Below are 19,822 nucleotides of genomic sequence, written 5' to 3' on the forward strand. Positions count from 1 at the left end.
ATAAGTATATTATTTTTTTTATTTTAATTTAATTTAACATATTTAAACGCCCTCAGAGAGCCTTGCCATTTTTTCAAGTTATTACAAATGTAGATACGCAATTCGTGAATTGTGAATTGATGTTGTATTAAAAATAAACAAACATAAAATTAAAAATAAAAAGCGATAATTGTACTCAGAACACATTAATACCCATATTCAGATACTAAACGCAAGGAGAGGAAAGTACATTCAATTTGTCTCATATCCAAGTTATTTACTCCATATTAGATTAGAATGTACCCTTTTCAACATGAATTTTGTCTCTGAATACGTGCATAAGCATTTTTCGGTTAAAAATATACCTTCATATTAAATTGCAAAATATGTAATTGCTAAGTTTATGTAGTTTCTGAGCAGGCGTGTGAATAAATAATAAATACTAGATTTGTTGTTCAATTTATTAAATAACATTGCCGTGCTAGCCTTGTACGTGTATTTTTGTCTTGTCAAGTTAAATTAAAAATGTTCTTAGCTGAAAAACATAATCGTTGCTTTTTTGTATTCTAAAAATAATTTATCGGTTTTATCGATTTTTTTCAGGCAACATATTCCGTCAATTTATTAAACTGAACTTTTTTTTAGTAAACAGACAAGAGTCTGAAGACAGAATATGAAATAATAAATCTTTATTATTCCAAAAACAAAAACATATTGGGCTGTTTTAAAGTCATAGCGTTTAAATGTACACATTTATGACGACACATACCTGGGGAAAATTTTTTCATATAGAAGGAAAATCATCAGTGTAAAATTTCACATCAGTCAAAGTTAAGTTGCGTGTTATAGAATGATTTAAATGGAGGCTTAAAGATTAAAGTTTGTTTTATTGTGTTGTAAAATGAAAAATAAAGAAATACATTTAATTAATTAACCTAGCTTTAGTATCGTTGAGCTGAAACCTAGTAATATAAAAACGTTCATATTCAACTCATTTTAAAATGTTTGTCAAAACAAAGTCTCAAAAGACAAACGAGTAATTATTAGTTGACAGTTTTCTCATTCAAATCGAGAAAAATATTACTTCGAAACTTTAAATATTTTCTTCAACTTTCGTTCCAGCTTCAAATTCGATATATTTTTGTGAATTTTGCCATTAACTAGATAAATATTTAGAATTTCGACTTCAGAGCAGAGGTTTTCTCTACCAATTCGTATAAATATATATAGATTAAACGTGAAGAATGTCTAGAGAATCCAAGGAATTTTGACTTCAAAGTGAAGAAATTTCTCTTCAGAGTATTCTCTTTCTAGCGGAGCAGGGAGTTCCTCAGTAGAAGAAGGCGGTTCACAGTTCGTGCCCCGGTGGAGCCGATGAGCTGCTACCGCCAGCTAGGGATCACATAACGCAGCAACTCTTGGCTCTTCCCTTCAGCTCGGCCTTCAGGTCACGTTTGCTCTTGCTGCGCCCTACCTGCTTCTGAAAACAACAGAAAAGATTGAAAAATAAGAAAACAAAGAAAAAATCGCAAGACACGGTGAAATGATTTATTTATTTAAAACTTCAAGTACAAAGAATAAGTCCTTTGGCGAACTTATTGCTAAAAGCAATATCTTCCGGCCAACCAAAAAACAGACTGGCCAAAAGAAGAGATTGTGAAAATTTTGTCCTAAAAACCATAAATATATATCAAAAGATACATACACATGATAAAATAAAATATTGTTAAAAAGCTAACTAATTAAAAATAATAGCTGTATTTTAATTGGAAGGTAAGGCTTAAACATATTAACATTGATATATATTTTATAGATCTGGTACATAATGTTATACGTATTTAAATTATGAGGAATGTGGGATCAGATAATGAGTTTGGAAGAAGAGAGAAAGAGGAACCAAGGAAAGAAAAAGGGATAAAAAATATATTTGAGAAGAAAGAAAATTAGTAAAAACTCTAGAAGTTCGGGATTCTGGGGATATATAATAATGTTTCAGGCGTTTCTTGAAGGTGGCTAGAAAAGGTGCATTTTTTATATGAAGTGGTAGCTCATTCCAAGCAGCTTGGGCGAAAAATAAATAGTTGAAAAATGACGTGTTATGTTGAGGAATGGAAAGTATTCTCCCCTGAAAAGAAAGAAGCAAAAGACCATGATCAGAAAGGTAAATGAAATTCTCAGAAAGATATTTTGGAGCGCAAGGATTGTGAAGAACATTTTAAAGAAGTGAGAGATTGAAAGTTTATGCGCTGATAACTAGCAATATTTTTTTTACTTGACAGTCTATCATACACTTGTAACTTTAAAAAGGTTTTTAAAAAAACGTGATACATATTTCCCTATTGTGATTTATTACTGTAAAATATGTTGCTCGGTCGTGTTTCCGTAGAAAAGTCTTCCTTTCGGCGTAACACAATTGTTTCTGATGTCATTGTGGTTAAATTTTTCGACTATTTGGATTTTACATGTATGATACTTTAGTACTTTCTTCGTTATTTAATTCAGTGTTGATTAAGCGACTCCTAAAATCAACGACAGCCTTGTTAGTGATGTCTGCGGATTTTCCCACTGAATCACACGCTGGATGTTTTCATCAGTTAAAACAGATGGAGCTGGACCTTGGCGACGTCTGTTGACAGCTGTCTTTAAAACCCTAAATCTGGTTACCCGAGTAACTTCGTTAAAAACACTTCACTTATTCGGCAAAAAATGTAACGATCACAGAACTTACACTTAGCTGCAGCAAGCGAACAAACGCCTCGATAGTAATCGCATGCGTCTCTTTCGACCACCAATCTATTGCAAATAAAAATTTCGCAGTATCTGCAACTTAAACGTCCCACGCCTCTCTCGCTAAAGCAATTGAAAATTAAAATGTGACATTTGCTACTAAACATCCTGTATAACAAAAGGAAACTTGATTCCCATACAATCTTGACTAAATATTTGTAGAAAATTTGTGTTTTATCAACAGGCAAATTTCAACGAAGGGAGATTGGAGTATAGACAATACCCAATTGGGGGAAAATGGGAATCAAAATATGTGTTTTAGCACATAACCCTAATAAACATGCTCCTATTCCATATTGTAGAGTAAAATATGGGTATGCTGACATTTTGGATATCTTTAATGGATCGTTTACATCCTTAATCGAATTAAATATGAAATGTGGATAATTGGATAAGGGACGCGTTCGCTCGTCAGAGTATCATATTTTGGGGCAAATAATATACACAAATAAACATGCGCTTTGTTGGCTGTATATAATATTTTTTTTATAGTTTTTAACAAGATTTATTAGTATTTCGCATTACAAATCACCATTATATCCCTGTCAAATATAATCTAAAAGTAACAACTCGCTAAGATTTTAGTTTAGAGGCTTGTCAACAGATGAGAACAAGAAGATATGGAACACTGAGGTATAATTAAATAGAGCTGATGCTTCATAGAACGACAGTTTTGAAATTATGTTCCGAAAAATGAGCGTTGGCGTGCAGAACGCGTAGAAAAAAGACTAACTGTCTATGCCAGTTTACTGTACATTCAAACTGGGTGTCACGCTATTTTAGATTGCTTCACGTTTACTGACTACAAGTTAAGTTACGATATTTTAAGTTTGTCTAAATGTTTTTAGACAAAAGACTGGATTTCACTCCCTTAGAGAGTCATTATACTATTAAACTCTAGAGGGTGAAATCTAGTATTGTGATAAAACCAACTGGTCCAAGAAGTTTAAAAATTGAAAAATTGTTTTCAGGCGTTGCCTAGTATGTGGAAGAATTAAATTAGATGAATCTCTTCACAACAAGGTTTTAGCTCCTTAATTTCAGTAAAATCAACAGACGGAAGTATTGAAGAAATACAGATGTTCAAACATAGGCAGAATTGTGACTTTTATACAGTGGCTACTTAAACCTGCCGATGACAGGTCATAAGCCCTATAAACGCCTAGACTTTCATATTCTTTTTTTTATAATGTTCTCCATCCCTGTTGTAATTTGTTAATACAAAATGGGTCCCGGAACTAAGGTCGAATGAAACGCAAGACGGGTGCTTAATGCTGCATCTAGTAAATTCATTTATATTTAACAATGTTTAAGTATGTCCAAATGCTTGCAGACTGGCTGGATTTTCTCCCTAGGGAGTTGTTCATGTTTAAATTTATTTCAGACATACTCAAACATTGTCGAATTACTACCTGGTAAAAGGAGAAGTATAAAAATTGGAAAATTGTTTTCAGGCGTTGCCTAGTAGGTGATTTGGTTCAGCCGGATGAATTTCACCCACGTGATAAAAGGTTTCAGTTCTTTTACTTCACAAAAGTCAACGAATGTAAGAGTTGAGGAAATGTGGATGTTCAAACATGGGCAGAATGGTGAATGTTACACAGTGTGTAAAGTGGCCACTTAAATCAGCCAATGACAGGTCATAAGCCCTGTAAATGCCTAGACTTCCATATTCCCTTCTCAAAAAACGTTTTCCCTCTGTGTTGAAATAAATTTAAAGACTTATATTTATTTATTAACGGACATTGTCCATTTATGTAATTTAAAGGGTCTAATATTACAATAAAAGAATAGTTAAAAACATTTAAAATATAAAAAAAAAGCATTGACAAACATAAGGGACATCAAGACAAGTTCTGGACTATTTATTTAGTGCTTGTTTAAATCGCTGTAAACATAAACAAAAAAGTACAGATCTTGTCTTGAGTTAACGATACGACAAAGACGGGTCATTGGAGAGTGACAATGATATGGAGGAAGTTATGAAAAATACATTTTAATTTAGTATTCCACATTCACCCTCCCAGATATCGAATCTAAGGATCTCAAGCATGGTAGGCGAAAATATCAACCACTATAATTTTTTTACCTAAGAGTAGCCATCGAGTCAAAAAGACACGTCCAGATTTCTGATTCTATTTCACACTCATAACTATTCTTCACCCGTCTAGACTCAAATAAACACGTGCGAGTGGCATGTATATTCATTTATTTATTTATTAAGGAAATCATACAGTCTTCATGTAAATACAAGGTACAAAAGAACAATTAAAAAAAGTTAGACCAATTACAGATTTCACATAAATTTATTATGAATGCAGGAGGAGAGGGAAAAAATAATTAAATTCTAAAAAATATAATACAAAAATAATAATATTAAATACAAAGAACATAAAAGGGAGAAGACATTGTATAGCTCCAACTACCCTTTCCTCCCCCCTCTCTCTGCTTCCATGAACATTTATATTTCTGGTAAAAATTCACAACCAAAAACAATTAATTAGATGCAGGTAGTAGATGTACATATGAATAAGTAAAAATTAAGCGTTGAAATTAAAAGTTAAAATAAAAATTAAAATTAAAAATTAAAATTAAAAGTTAAAATAAAAAACAATTTTATAAATAAAAGACGAGTGATACTTTAATCCACAAATTTGGAAAATCCAGTGACCGGTTTCATCGCTTTCGCGACATCTTCGAGACTGGTATCTTCATTAAAGAGTTCAATGTATTAATACAAAACAGAGGTAATCTTCCAAATTTGTGGATTAAAGTATCACTGGTATTTTATTTATATAATAAATTACAATGAACTTCCATCAAGAATTTTTACTTACAAACTTAAAATTAAAAACGTTAAAACTTAAAGATAAAATAAAAAGTAAGACCTGTAAAATGTAAAATATTATGGTGTGTATCAAATGGTTAATCCACGTTTATCTAGAGTCTGTATCTGTCATCTAACAAACAAGTCTCGGAGAATGGCGGGCCCGATAGTAATAGCATAAATAAAGATGTCAAATGTACCTGTTTTTGTGCGTGGTTCTTGTTGAGTTTCCCCAAAGCGGCCAGGGCTGCGACCTCGAAGGCATCCTTCACCCCTTTTGCTGAAGTTTTGGCCGAGGTTTCTACGTAGGTTGTTGCCCCCAATTGTCTGCTGACAGCTAAAGCCTAAAAAATAACCAAATTTAAAAGATCAGTCTATTTTGTCTATGCTATGAACGAATATGACAATTTTATACAACTTTATAAATTTTGTAAATGGGGTCTAGAATTTCAACATTTTTTTAAAAAAATTTTATTTTAATAATATAATTATACATTTTTACAATTTAAAAAAAAAATCACTTGTTATATTTTTACTAAAACTAAAATCCCACCAAGCCACTTTCTGTAGCTTGTTAGTGAAGATTATATATATACTCACTTAATAATATTATGTAAATTTATAAAAAACAATGAATAACAGATAAAAATTAACAGTCAGAAAGATCAGAATATACATGTTTATACAAATAATAATATATACATTTATTTTTTAAATACAAGAAAATATACGAAAAATTAAAATATTTACACATAAGCTACTATTCATATATAAACTTTTGATCAAGTAGCCACTTTCTTATTTTGCTCTTGTTACAATGTGAGTTAAATTTAAGTTCTTTCGGCAATAAATTAAAAATGCTCGGTACTAAATTTTTGAGAGTTTTATTTCCATGCTTATTACATACTTTTGGTACCATCAAACCATCATTATACGTGAAGCGTGTATTATGGGCATGTTCATGCGCTCAGTAGCTGCAAGACTTGTTATGATCTGACTGCTATTTTTTAAAATGAGTTTTTAAAATATTTATTTTCATATTATTCAAACACTTAACTTCACGGTCAAATTTAAACATAATGTAAATGGGAGCAAGCTTACTTTACGTCCATGCGCTCTGTAGCTGCAAGACGTGCTGTAATCAAGCTTCTATCTGTTATAATTGAAATATATCATAATTAGGAACATCAGTCCTACAGGAAATAGGATACGAAAAATGTTTTCTTGTGCGGTAAAAACTAGAGCACTAAATTGTACGGCGAAGTCTCTTAAAAATGTACGAAAAAAAATAAAAATATATTTTAATAAAAACGCACTACTTTGATCGACGTCAATGGTTCATATGAGCCAACCATTAAGCTGTGAAGGATATCCGGTTGGCTTACTGTAAAAGAATCGGAAAAACTAACAGAGAACAACATCTGACGTCGCACGCGGAGTTATTTCAGTAATACAAAACTTTAAAAAATCATAGCGCTGATAATGCGATATGTAAAAAAAAATTTGGCTTAGTTTAATAGTCTATTAACAAATAAAATAATAATAAAAGGACACTGAACTTCCTCATTGGAAAGGAAGAACTAGAATCCCAAGAGTCTATGCGCTCTGTAGCTGCAAGACGTGCTGAGATATTTATTTACTGTACAGCGCCCTTGAGGCGACTTTCACAAAAATGGCGCTTTATAAATGATGCAACTATAATAATAATAACGAAATTAAATTAAAAATTAAACGTACTTATGCAGAATGCAGCCAGCCAGAGAAAATAGCACTTTTTTGAAAAGAGTGAATAATCAAATCTACACAATAGTTTGAATGTTTTTTACTTTGACAAATGATGAATAATGCGAACGTTTGTTTTTTCAAACATTATTTTTTATTTTTTAAATGCACAAAATACGAACTTCTATCATGGAGCACAATTATAATTTTTTTATGTCCTGAATTGTTAGAAAATTTCGTGTTAAGTCGAGACTCTTCTGTATATAAAACAAAAACACTTATTAACATATTTAACAATATACACAATAATCAAAACAATATACAAAATAATAATACAAAAATATAACATACTACAAAAAAAAATGTATTTGACCAGTTTTAATGTTTTTTAAAGTCTGGCTGACCACACAACCTAAGACGCGCATTTTGTAGAAAACAGCAAGCCCTAGTAAAACTTTGATGTATGTTGTGTTATTATGTATTGAACATTTTGTTTTATATTTATATTAAGATACTTAATTGTATAGAATCACTAAACTACTTTGTTTTAATAACTTTAAAAATAATTTAATTATGTGTCAAAGGAATTTTTGTGTTTTTTAAAGTCTGGCTGACCACGCTACCCAAAATATGCATTTTGAAGAACTAATTTAAAATTGAATGATAACCCATTCAAACTTTTAATATATGAGATAACGTTCTGTATTAAAACCTTATTTTATTACAGATATAATGTAATGAATTTATAAAAAAAAACCACTTATATTTTACCCAATTTAATTTGTTTTGGAGAACTAGATTTCAAGAAGCATTAATCTTCCCATCAGCATCTATACCGTAAAAAAATTCTAGTGCTGTGGGTATTTTCTGCTAATTGTAAAATGCGGTTTTTTTGTGATTAACCCTTTTTTCAGAAGGTGATTATTACATTTTTTTGTATGAAAGTAGACTGGCTGTTTTTGCAGAACATAAAATTGACCTTACTACACTTGATAATATCAATATCTATTTTTTTTAAATTGTGAACTCGCTGCTTTCTGCATAACTACGTTCAATTGTACTCAAGTGTAATGTTTAGTCGATCAAGGACAATATGACTCCACGGAATTCGAAATCAACTAATAAAAATATTTTTAATGTAGGTTTGTCTACTGACATACCATGTACGTTGAAAATATAAGACATTTTTTTTGTCGAAAAATCAAAATTAAAAACATTCTGACAAAAATCGTTTGTTGTGTAAAATTTGTTTTTTAACGTTTAGTTTTTGATGTGTATATTTTTAGGTGATCCCGAGTATATTAGATTTGTTCCTTACCCAACTTACACGAGATCACCCAAAAGATTCTTCAAGTACAGTAAATAATTTTAGTTTCTTTAAAAAAGTGTAAATATCATTGAGGTATATAACTAAAGTAAGCACGAGCGTTCGAAATATGGTCTCTCAACCTGCGGCCAATTGGCATATGTTTAATAAAACGGGCTTTATTCTGTTGCTAGCGTTCGCCAGCTACTTTTGAACTTTTGTCTCCTCGCAATTACTAAAATGCATATATGTGCGCAAATACAAATCGATCAGAAAAAGATAGAAAAGGCGATGGTATAACCTTTCACCGGTAAGTAATGTTTTTATTTCAATCAAATACTTGTTTAAAATATCTATTTTAATGCTAAAAAATGGATTATTAAAATGTTACTAGTCGTAAGCTATCTTCTGTCTCTATCCTGCTCAGATAGTCGGGCGTGTAGTGAACTATAAACAAAAGTGACGCGTACGCGGAAAAGAGCGACATACTAAATATAACTTAGAGTAGAAAGATGTAAACAGTCCGTGCTTTTTACTGTTCTACGTTTTTCTTTTTCTGCTTGCCAAAGTCGACGTAATATGACGTGTGACACTTGCTCCCGCCGCTGGCCATTTCCTTTCTTTGGGGGCAACTTCTTAGGTCGGATATGTATGGAGTGCTATCTATATATATTATATCTCAATGATATATATATTAATGCTAGCTTTCACCCGCAACTTCGCTCACGTGGTATAGGGGATAAATTATTTAGGTAATTAATTAGTTTTGTCCTGTCTCAATAATTTTTTTTCCGATGGAATGATACATTTTATCGGGATTGAAAGTAGTTTGGTCTTCCACGCTTTGAAATAAATACTTGTGACGTAATATCGTTATTTTGTTCACAATTCTAAAATTCTATTCTATAGGTAATATGTAACAATTTTTCAAATTGAAACAATTGGCTTCGAATTGATTATTTTTGACACATCACCTTACCACCTTCTCATTTTAAAATAATATAACTCATTGTCGATTTGTTTTTTTAAATAAACTTTTTTTAATTTAGGATAAAAAATATGTATCCTATTTTTCTCCTCACCTCTCTAGTTATCCTTGTGCAAAAACATATGTCAATCCGTCACTCCGTTGAGACGTGAAGGAAACACAAACAAACACACTTTAGAATTACAACATAGAATTAAGAATACTCCAGAAAGCGCATCAAACAGAAGGCGACTAAACTACTACTGAAAGGAGTAGTTTTATGTTTTTTTTATTTTAATATTTGCGTTCTTACGATTTACCCAAATATTTTAATTTCAGTGACCATTTTCAACGACTAGTAAATAACTCATTATTAGAAAATGGAAATCAAGTTGGGGTGGAGTGGGGTTCGAACCTTGGACCTCTGATCCGTAAGTTCGCAACACTAGCCACGGCACCACTTAGGTCAAAGTCCTGCAAAAGAAAATCGACTAAAGATTAGTCGGTCTCATGGTGTACTGCTTATTGCGTTAAATAAAAAAGTAATTATAATACAATAAATATCGATCCACCGTATTGTATTTTATCGTGCCGTGTAGATTTTTGCCATGGTGCGAAATGAGCTAATCATGCGATATCACGCAGTGGGCTCGTGGTTTGCTCGTGTACGGCGATCCAGTCTCCGTGAATGTACCTCAGTGATAAAACATATACCAAAATGAATAAATATTTTTTATTTTTTTAACGACATGTCATAAGCCCTGTAAATGACTAGACTTACATATTCCTTTATCAAAATTGCTGTCCCTTTCTGTTGGAACAAATTCAGACTTAAATTTAGATTTTCCGGCAAACAAGAATTACTTGGCCGATTTTCCTTGTATAATTACATTGTGTATTTTCTCTTTATTTTGACTCATTTTAATAAGTCGTCGCAAACGTAATATATGTCCGAGGTTCTCACACTATAGGAACTTCGGATTTGAATTGGAGTAGTACGTATATGGACTACAATCCGACTTAATTGGAAATAATAAATCTAAATCGATATTTTAAAGCTAGCCCATTAGAATATCTTTTATGAGCGCCCAAAATAAATTCACAATGAAATATTAAACTGTCAAGTATTTTACATGCCTACATCGCTTCATGGTAGCAATAACAGTCAAAAAGATTTACGTCAAGTATTTGAAATTTACAAGGATTTCACTCAAAATTCGGGAGCGTTGAGTAGATAATGATTTTCTGACAAAATGTAAAAGAGGCTCATTGATATTCTACATTGAAAGTGGCATGTATTAAAATATGTTTTTTACATAATTTGCGGGTATACTACTTTAGTATCGTCTCCAGATATTACGAACGTGGTGCGCCTTTTGAAACATTATTTACCTCTGAGTATAATAGATTCGATGGCGATGCGTGATTTATTTGACGTTTTTCGAGTGTCGGTAGAGTTTGAAACACTACTTGTGTACTTTACGAGAGATGAGTACTTACAGCTAGGGCCGCTTTACCGCCACAGGCCCCGGCCGGGCGGCCCAAACTTTAGGGAAGCCCCCGACCGAAAAAATAAAACTTATGTATTACAACCGAGATGAAGAACATTTTAGAGAAGGGAATAATATAAGTCTAAGCGTCTACAGGGCTTATGAGCTTTACCGAACAATGTTATCACAATAATATTATTTAGTCGCATTTAAATAATTTAAAATTTATTATTAATCAATATATATGTACATAGTTACATAAAATGATACATGTTTTTTTCCTGTTACAATCTTCTTTTATATATTTAGTTAATCATTAAAACTGGAATTCTTTTAAGAAGAGACTAGTTTTTGTGTTTGGAGGTGACCTACACTGTTATAGTTATTCAGTATTTTATATAATTTCGAAAATAAAAATTATGTATAAATTAAAAATTATATGAAATAAATAGAAAAACAGTAAATAAAAATACAGGTATACTAACTTAAATATATTGCTGTTTATACTCGGGTTCAAAAAATATCTTAAATTTGACATACATATTTATTTATAAGATAATTCAACGAAGACATATAAACCTGTACAAATTATAAATATTCGTCGAATAGAATAATATAATTACTCAAAATAAATATAATAAAGATAAATAACATTTTGACATAGGAGTCTAGACATTTACAAGGTTTATGGCCTGTCATTGGCTGGTTTAAGTGGTCACTTTGCGCACTGTAAATATTTACCATTATGCCTATATTAAAACATCTATATTCCTTCTGTTCTTCCATCGGTTGAAGTTTGTGAAGTAAAAGAGCTGAAACCTTTATTGATGTGGATGAGATTTATATAATTTAATTATTTTTCCTACCTATGAAGGCAACGCCTGAAAATATTTGCTTCCAGTTTTGTCTACAAAATTTGTACACAAAACATTTTTGTCAAGTGCAAACGCTGAAAATTTACCGGATTTAATTTTTAAGTATGTTATGAAGAGCACCTTTTGTCTAGATGTGTTTTCAAAAATTGGTTGGATCTGGATCCTGGATCTCTTAATGTGGCCCTGCTTACAGGGGCGAATTAATACAACCTTTCAAATTTAAAAAGCCTGCTTGTATCGGAAATAAAACGATAGAAGTTTATATGCTTCGTTTAAAAAAAAAACGATCTTTGAACTAAGTTGAAATTGAACTTTTTTGAAAATAGGGAAATATCACGTTTTTTTTTTTTTTAAATTTAAGTAATAAAGGTCTTTGAAATACTGTCCAGTAAAAAGAAAATTGCTAGTGGCATAAAAAATGTTTTTAAATTTATAATTGGATTTCCGCAAAAACGGTCATTCCATTGGCCACGCCTCTAACGCGTCACGATTCATGTTTATTTGTCCCTGCCATTGAAATTTGCTTGACGTCGCAGAAACCAAGGCCAAACACGTCGCGTTTTTCTTGCAACGTATTTTTATTAAATTTCTTTTTTACAATTATGGATGAAAACATTTCTTCACAATATCCATATTGATTTTGAAAGTACAATGAATTATTCTTAATCCATTTCATATAGTTTTGTTGGTATTCGTAGTGTGTGATATTTCCCTATTGTGAAAGTGCTTTTTTTTTTGTATAATTTGCTTTTACACCTTTTCGTTTTTTGCACGGTAATGTGCAAAATACTAACACAAACATGATTATCACAATCATCATTCCTTTTCTGCACCTAATGGTGGATAGGGCACTGCATCGGTAGATTAACCGCAGCAAATCGTAAGCATTTTTGTAACATTATGTTTAAATAATCAGTCTCCAAGGACTATGGAATATTATTGGGCAATAAAATATTTTAAGTTTAATCTTTCGTGTCAACCATATCGGGAATCGAATCGAGACCACTTGTGTGGTAAGAAAACGGGTCGACCCGACCGTTGGAATTGATTGGAAGAGTAATGCAGTGCCCTTTGCACCAATTAGTGTGAATAAAAAAATGAAGATTAGCACTAAACGTGGAAGGCCTCAAAAATAAATTTAACTTTTGAATTTGTTGTTACCCATGCAAAAAAACAAATTATTTATTACTTACGCATGTTCATATTATATTCATAACTTTATTTTTGTATTTTTATCATTTATTACTTTTTAACATTTTAAAATATTTATATAATTTATCAAAGTGTATAAAATGCAAACATAAACCAGCTAAAGGACAGGTCATAAGTCCTGTAAATGCCTAGACTTCCATATTTCCTTCTCTAAATTATTCTCCATCTTTAATAATTCCCTTAGGGGGTGTATAAATAAAGGTTTCAGCTGTTTAACTTCAATAACATCTACAGATGGAAGAATGAAAGAAGTATGGATGTTCAAACAAAGGAAAAAAATGTAAGTTACGCAGTGTGTAAAGTGGCCACTCAAACCAACCAATGACATGTCATATGCCCTGTAAATACCAAGACTTCGATATATTTTTTTCAATCTTCGACATCTCCGTTGTAGTTTGTTACTACTTTACTAAAAAAAATCCCCATGGACGTTTATATAAATATATTACTTCCTTCCTGCTATTTATATGTTCCAGATTAATTATTTCTAGAATATTGAGTATACGTTTCACAACCCCTGTAAAGTAGACTAGCCTTTATAGATTAGGGAGTGATTAATGGTAGGAGTAATAATTTTCATACCGTGCAGTAAAAAATGGAAAAAAGCTCAGGAATATATATTCCTGTGACAAAAGTTTCGATATATAACTTTTTGTATCGAACATTCACTATCAATTTTTTTAGAATTTTATTTCAGTTTCCAACGAATAAAAGATAAATTGAACGATATAAATCGAATCGTATTTTTTTTATTTTTTTAGTAAATATTGAGTATATTGAGAACACGTTATTTCTTTTTCAAACTATATTATTATCAGGACATAGTCATCCCCCTGCTCAGGGACTAGATATTATGTAACAAGGGCAAGAAATAATTACATTGTCAATATTCCTCCCTTTTACACATCATTTCGCCGGGATCATGGAACAACGGCGAATGTGCGAAAAATGCAACATTAACTTTTATATTTGAACAATATTTTGAGTTTGTCCAAATTTTTGTAGACAAGGACTGGATTCAATTAGATTATAATCATATAATCAATTAGATGAATCTCATTCGCATAAATAAAGGTTTCAGCTCTTTAACTTCACAAACATCAACAGATGAAAGAATTGAAGGAATATAGATGTTCAAATAAAGGCAGAATGGTGAATGTTACACAGTGTGTAAAGTGGCCACTAAAACCAGCCATTGACAGGTCATAAGCCCTGTAGATGCCTAGACTTCTATATTACCTTTTCTTAAATGTTTTTCATCTCTGTTGTAATACGTTAATATAAACAGCTCCCCAGGGAGTTGAATTCAGTCCTTGTCTACAAACATTTGGACAAACTCAAAATATTGTTGATAAATTACCTGGTCCATGAAGAAGTATAGAAATTGAAAAAATAATATTTTCAGGCGTTGCCTAGTATGTAGGTGAAATAATTCAATTAGATGAATCTCACCCGCATAAATAAAGGTTTCGGCTCTTTACCTTCACAAACATCAACAGATGAAAGAATTGAAGGAAAATAGATGTTCAAATATAGGCAGAATGGTGAATGTTACACAGTGTGTAGAGTGGCCACTTTAACCAGCCATTGACAGGTCATAAGCCCCGTAGATGCCTGGACTTCTATATTACCTTCTCTTAAATGTTCTTCATCGCTGTTGTAATGTGTTAATTTTATATTTGATATTTAAAAAGTTATACAAAGGCTTTTTTCCAGGTTTGAAAAAATATATTTAACTAACCCAAGTATCAATTGGTATACTTTCGTACTTATTAAATGTCATCATAAAGTGTAAAAAAAATTAAGTCGCGTTCACGTAAAGTTCCCTGGAATCCTAAACTTCTTGAATTTTTACTTTTGAAAAAATAAAATATTTTTATCTCGTTCAAACTCATTATCTGATTCCACATTCCTTATTATTTAATGTGTAACAAAATGTACTTTAAAAAAAAGTTAATATGTGCAAGCCTTATCTCCCAATTTAAAAAAAGCTGTTTGTTTTAATCTTCTGATATATATTTATGTTTTTTAGTACAAAATTTCGACCAACTCTTCTTTTGACCAGTCTGTTTTTTGGTTGGCTGGAAGATATTGCTTTTGGCAAAAAGTCCGCAAAAGTATTTATTCTTGGAATTGAAGTTTTACAAACAATATTTTGATTTCGTCCAAATTTTTTAATTGACAAGGACTGGGTTTAACTTCCTGGGGAGCTGTTATTATATAAACATATTACAACAGAGATAATGAACATTTAAGAGAATTTAATTTAGAGCTCTTTAACTTTGCAAACATCAACAAATAAAAGAATTCAAGGAATACAGATGTTCAAATATGGGCAAAATGGTGAATGTTACACAGTGTATAAAGTGGCCACTTAAACCAGCCATTGACAGGTCATAAGCCCTATAGATGCCTAGACTTCTATATTATCTTCTTCTAAATGTTCTTCATCTCTGTTTTAACTTTGGTTTTAAATAAATAATGTTGAAAAAAATCACAAGCGTCGTTGTTATATATATATATATATATAGTTGGATAATATAGCGCCATATATATTATATAGCGCCTTTTTTGTGAAAATCACCTCAAGGGCGCTGTACAATTAATAAATATCCCAGTACGTCTTGCAGCTAAAGAGCGCATGGACGGTTGGGATTCTAGTTCCTCGTTTTCAATTAAGATCAATAAAAAATTATAACAGATAGGAGCTAGATTACAGGACGTCTTGCAGCTACAGACAGTTAGAAATTTAGCCCCTATTTACCTTTTTTTAAATTGACAAATAAATTTAGTGTATTAATGATATTTAAAAAAAATAAAAATATGAATAATAAAAAGGAGTAAGATTACAACACGTCTTGCAGCTACTAAGCGCATAGACGATTGGAATTCTAGACCCCATTTACAAAATTTAGGGATTTTAAAGTTGATATATGAAAGCTAGATAACCAATCATCGTGCAGCTACAAAGCGCATGGAGGAGTGGAATTCCAGCAAAGTTAAAACAATATCAATAAGTTTATAAAAAATAGAGCATAGTAGTAAATTGGTCAAGTGTTCATGCCAAAAAGTAAGCGATGAAAAACTAAATAAATCAAACACTGTTTCAACTTTATGAACGAACTTGACTTGGTCAAAGGTACCGAAACGATTTTTCTGCCTAATTATTGAATATGGTTTAACGTTAAATTGAGAGTAAATAGGTAACAAAAAAAAATTAAAACATAAATCAAAATCTGGCTGAAGAAAATTAGAAGAAATAAAATGTGAGCTACTTAAATCAAATTTTGAACACTGTTCACTGTGCAGTTCTCTTTAGAACAGGGCGCACAGCAAAGAAGAGAATTTTCGAACACAAAAGAGCGTGTAAACTTGGGCACCCAGACAAATCCGCAATAGCGGAACACTTTATAGACACAGGACATTTTTTCGCCTTTGAACCAAAAATTCTACATAAACCTAGTAATTATAGAGCACGAATAATAAAAGAGGTAATTAAAATACACAGACATCCAAATAATGTAAACAAAGACGACGGGCTTAAATTAAATTCAACATGGTTCCCAGCACTACATATGAGAAAAACGAATAGAAATGTGCCTACTGCCGACTGCGACACAGTACAAATTACTAGTACATAAACATAATTCTTTCCTACAAAACTAGAAATGTGCCTACTGCTGACTGTGACACGGTACAAATTACTAGTACATAAACACATACATTTCTCTATAAAACACACAGTTTTCCCTGAAGATGGCTCCTGCAATGGTAGCCGAAACGCCGGATCAAATCCAACATACACGGTATCACCCAAAAAAGATACATAATATTGATAACAGTGACCGTGAAAACCTTCGCACCTCTTTAGAACAGGTTTCCCTAGTTAAGGGGACTGAGAGGATATACGGTGAGTAAGAATGAAAAAGAATTGGCATTTGAACATTGTTTTTCTTTCGCACCTCCCCGATACCGTGCAAAAAAGACAACTACACGACGGACCGATTTTGAACAACTGAAATTGACAAAATCGACGTTTCGCTGTTCCGTTACGGCACCTCAAAAAATAACCGATATTAATGTTTTTTTTTTGAAAAGTATAAAAATAAAATTTTCTGAGTTGGTACTTTTTCCATTATACAAAATTATTTGTCATATTTGTATACCGTATGTCCGAAGACGGCCGATAAAACTGGGCGTTTTTTTAATTGTCCTAGCTCTCATAAGAAACTATTTATCAAAAAAGCAAAACGAATAAGACACGCCAATGGTACTCGTTAATATTTATAGTATGTAAAAAATCATTGCTCTAGTGCCATAATACAGGAAGAAAATACGAGACTACGCATGTACGAAGAAAAGTAAGTAAGAAGAAAAGTAAAACTCTTAAATAAATGCTGTTTAAACAAAATTTTCATTCAACGTTTTTGTTTTTTAATGTTTGTGGTACTGAATTTGGCATTTATTACCTCAAAATAAAGAAATACGTTGCCTTTGTCACTCCAAAACTTCTCAATTTTATTTTCTGTTATTTTATTATGGATCCTGTTAAATGTTTATTTTTCTTTGTTTGTCGCTGTTTTAACAAATTTATTTATTTTATTTTATTTATTTATTCGCACTCTTTATCAAAATACAATTCCATGTTTACTTTGCCCAGCTAACAAGGGTACATACCCCGTTCCAAGATAGGCAATTACATTTTAATATATTATAATACTTAACAAATTAATATAGAGCACAGACAAACAAAATATAAACTTATTCGGATACACATTTTGATTCATATACATACAGACATACACATATATATAAATATACACATATATACACATGTACATACACACACACGTACATACACCCATGCGCATACACATACATACATTCATAAAAACATAGACAATTTATTTATGCGAAACTTCATGGTTGTCTTCTATAAATATATATTTTTAAAATTATTCCTTATTTTTTATATTTTATTTTTGACATCCAGTAAGGTTCTCCAATCCGTGGCATGCATCAACTTTTCTGACTCTTATTATTTATAATTTTTATATAGTTACAATTTTTATTTACAAATTAGGGGCGAGAGTACATACGAAGAAAGTGAAATGAAAACCACATACAAAAGCCGTTGAATAAATAAATAAAGTTACTAATATCGCATTATATTTACTTATTTATTTATTTAATAACTTTATACACATATGCAGTTTACATACATATGCATATTGCCAACGGGCATTTACACAAACCGTTAAAAATATTCCTTAATCTAAAAAATATGTACACACATTTTCTAATACGTTTAACTAGTTCACTAATATGGTCTTTCTATTTAAGTTTTGGTCATATGTATATATAATACACCAATTTATATGCTATTTATATGCTGACATCAATTTTAACCGCTATGTAAGAAATCTTGGGCATTTACAGGCCCACTCGATCACTTTACACACTGTACATCCACATTTCTATCATTCTTACATTTGTTGATTTTTGTGATGTCAAAGAGCTGAAACCTCCTCTACCAACATTTGGGCTCGTTTTGCTGGTAACTTTTTTTGGTGCAACCGACCCTTGGTCTGAAATTTCATCGTACTTAATTAGTGATCCAAGTAAAAAATAAATTATGGGAGACACCGCGCCGCCAGATCGGTGTCAATGATCGTCTGAAGAATCTTTTATTTGGAAATTTCATGGCAGACTTCAAACAAAGGGGTGTAATTTATAAGCTTTATAGACAAGGTTATTAAACTGCCATGCGCCATTGTCTAGAGTCTAGAATCTGAAATACTTGTTGTTTGAATTTATTAACAGCTTTTTTGAGATCAAATAAGCTTTTTTGAAGCCGTTAAGCTTGTTTATTTATCAATGCCAAAAATCTGATAAAAAAATATTTACTAAGTAATTAGAGGCCACTTTTCGATAATTTGGTAAGTAGCAAATATATATCGCTATTATTAATAAGAAACATATTTTTGAAGTTATAAAATAATACAAACAATTATAATTCTTGACAATACTTTGAGTTTGTCCAAAATTTTGTAGCCAAGCACTGGATTCAACCCACTTTGGAGTTAACAACAGAGATGAAAAACATTAAGAAGGGAATATAGACGACAAAGCATTTATAGGGCCTACGACCTGTCATTGGCTGGTTTAAGTGGTCATTTTACACACATTCACCATTATGCTTATGTTCGAACATCTATATATAAATATTATTCGTATATATCTCCTTCAGTTCTTCCATTGTAGATGTTCAAATATAGGCAAAATGGTAAATGTTACACAGTGTTTAAAGTGGCCACTTAAGTTCTGTATATGCCTTGACTTATATATTCCCTTCCACAAAAAGTTCTCCAACTCTGTTGGTTTTTTTATAGTCCATTAAACTAAGCCAAATTTTTAAAAAATGTATATGTATCGTGTTATCAGCGCTTTTATTTTTCAAAGTTTTGTATTTCTGAAATTAATCTGCGTGTGACGTCTCAAGTTCTCTTCCGCCTTTTCTCAAAAAGTTCTACCGATTGGGCCGTTGATGGTAAGTAAGCCGGAAATTTTACATAACTCTTTCAACATTGATCGATTCATATGAACGAATGACGTCGTTCGAAGTAGTTTTTTTTATTACAACATTTAAAAAAACTT

The 19,822-nt window shown here is 31.4% G+C and overlaps 1 protein-coding gene across 1 annotated transcript in view; it reads right to left on the reverse strand.

The window, feature by feature from the left end:
- Positions 1–260: 260 nt before the first annotated feature.
- LOC148272678 (rho-related GTP-binding protein RhoE-like) overlaps positions 261–19,822 on the reverse strand; it is a gene marked incomplete at its 5' end in the record, with an annotated part of 47,638 nt that continues 28,076 nt past the window's right edge. Inside the window, 2 exons of the mRNA XM_088239734.1 lie at positions 261–1,459; positions 5,794–5,937. Of these exons, the coding sequence (XP_088095860.1) occupies positions 1,379–1,459; positions 5,794–5,937 (225 nt within the window). The remainder of the gene's footprint in view (positions 1,460–5,793; positions 5,938–19,822) is intronic.

Source organism: Micrasema longulum, unplaced genomic scaffold, assembly GCF_059751315.1.
Source record: "Micrasema longulum isolate JH-2025_06_02 unplaced genomic scaffold, ASM5975131v1 h1tg002243l, whole genome shotgun sequence".
NCBI classification, from domain to species: Eukaryota; Metazoa; Arthropoda; class Insecta; order Trichoptera; family Brachycentridae; genus Micrasema; species Micrasema longulum.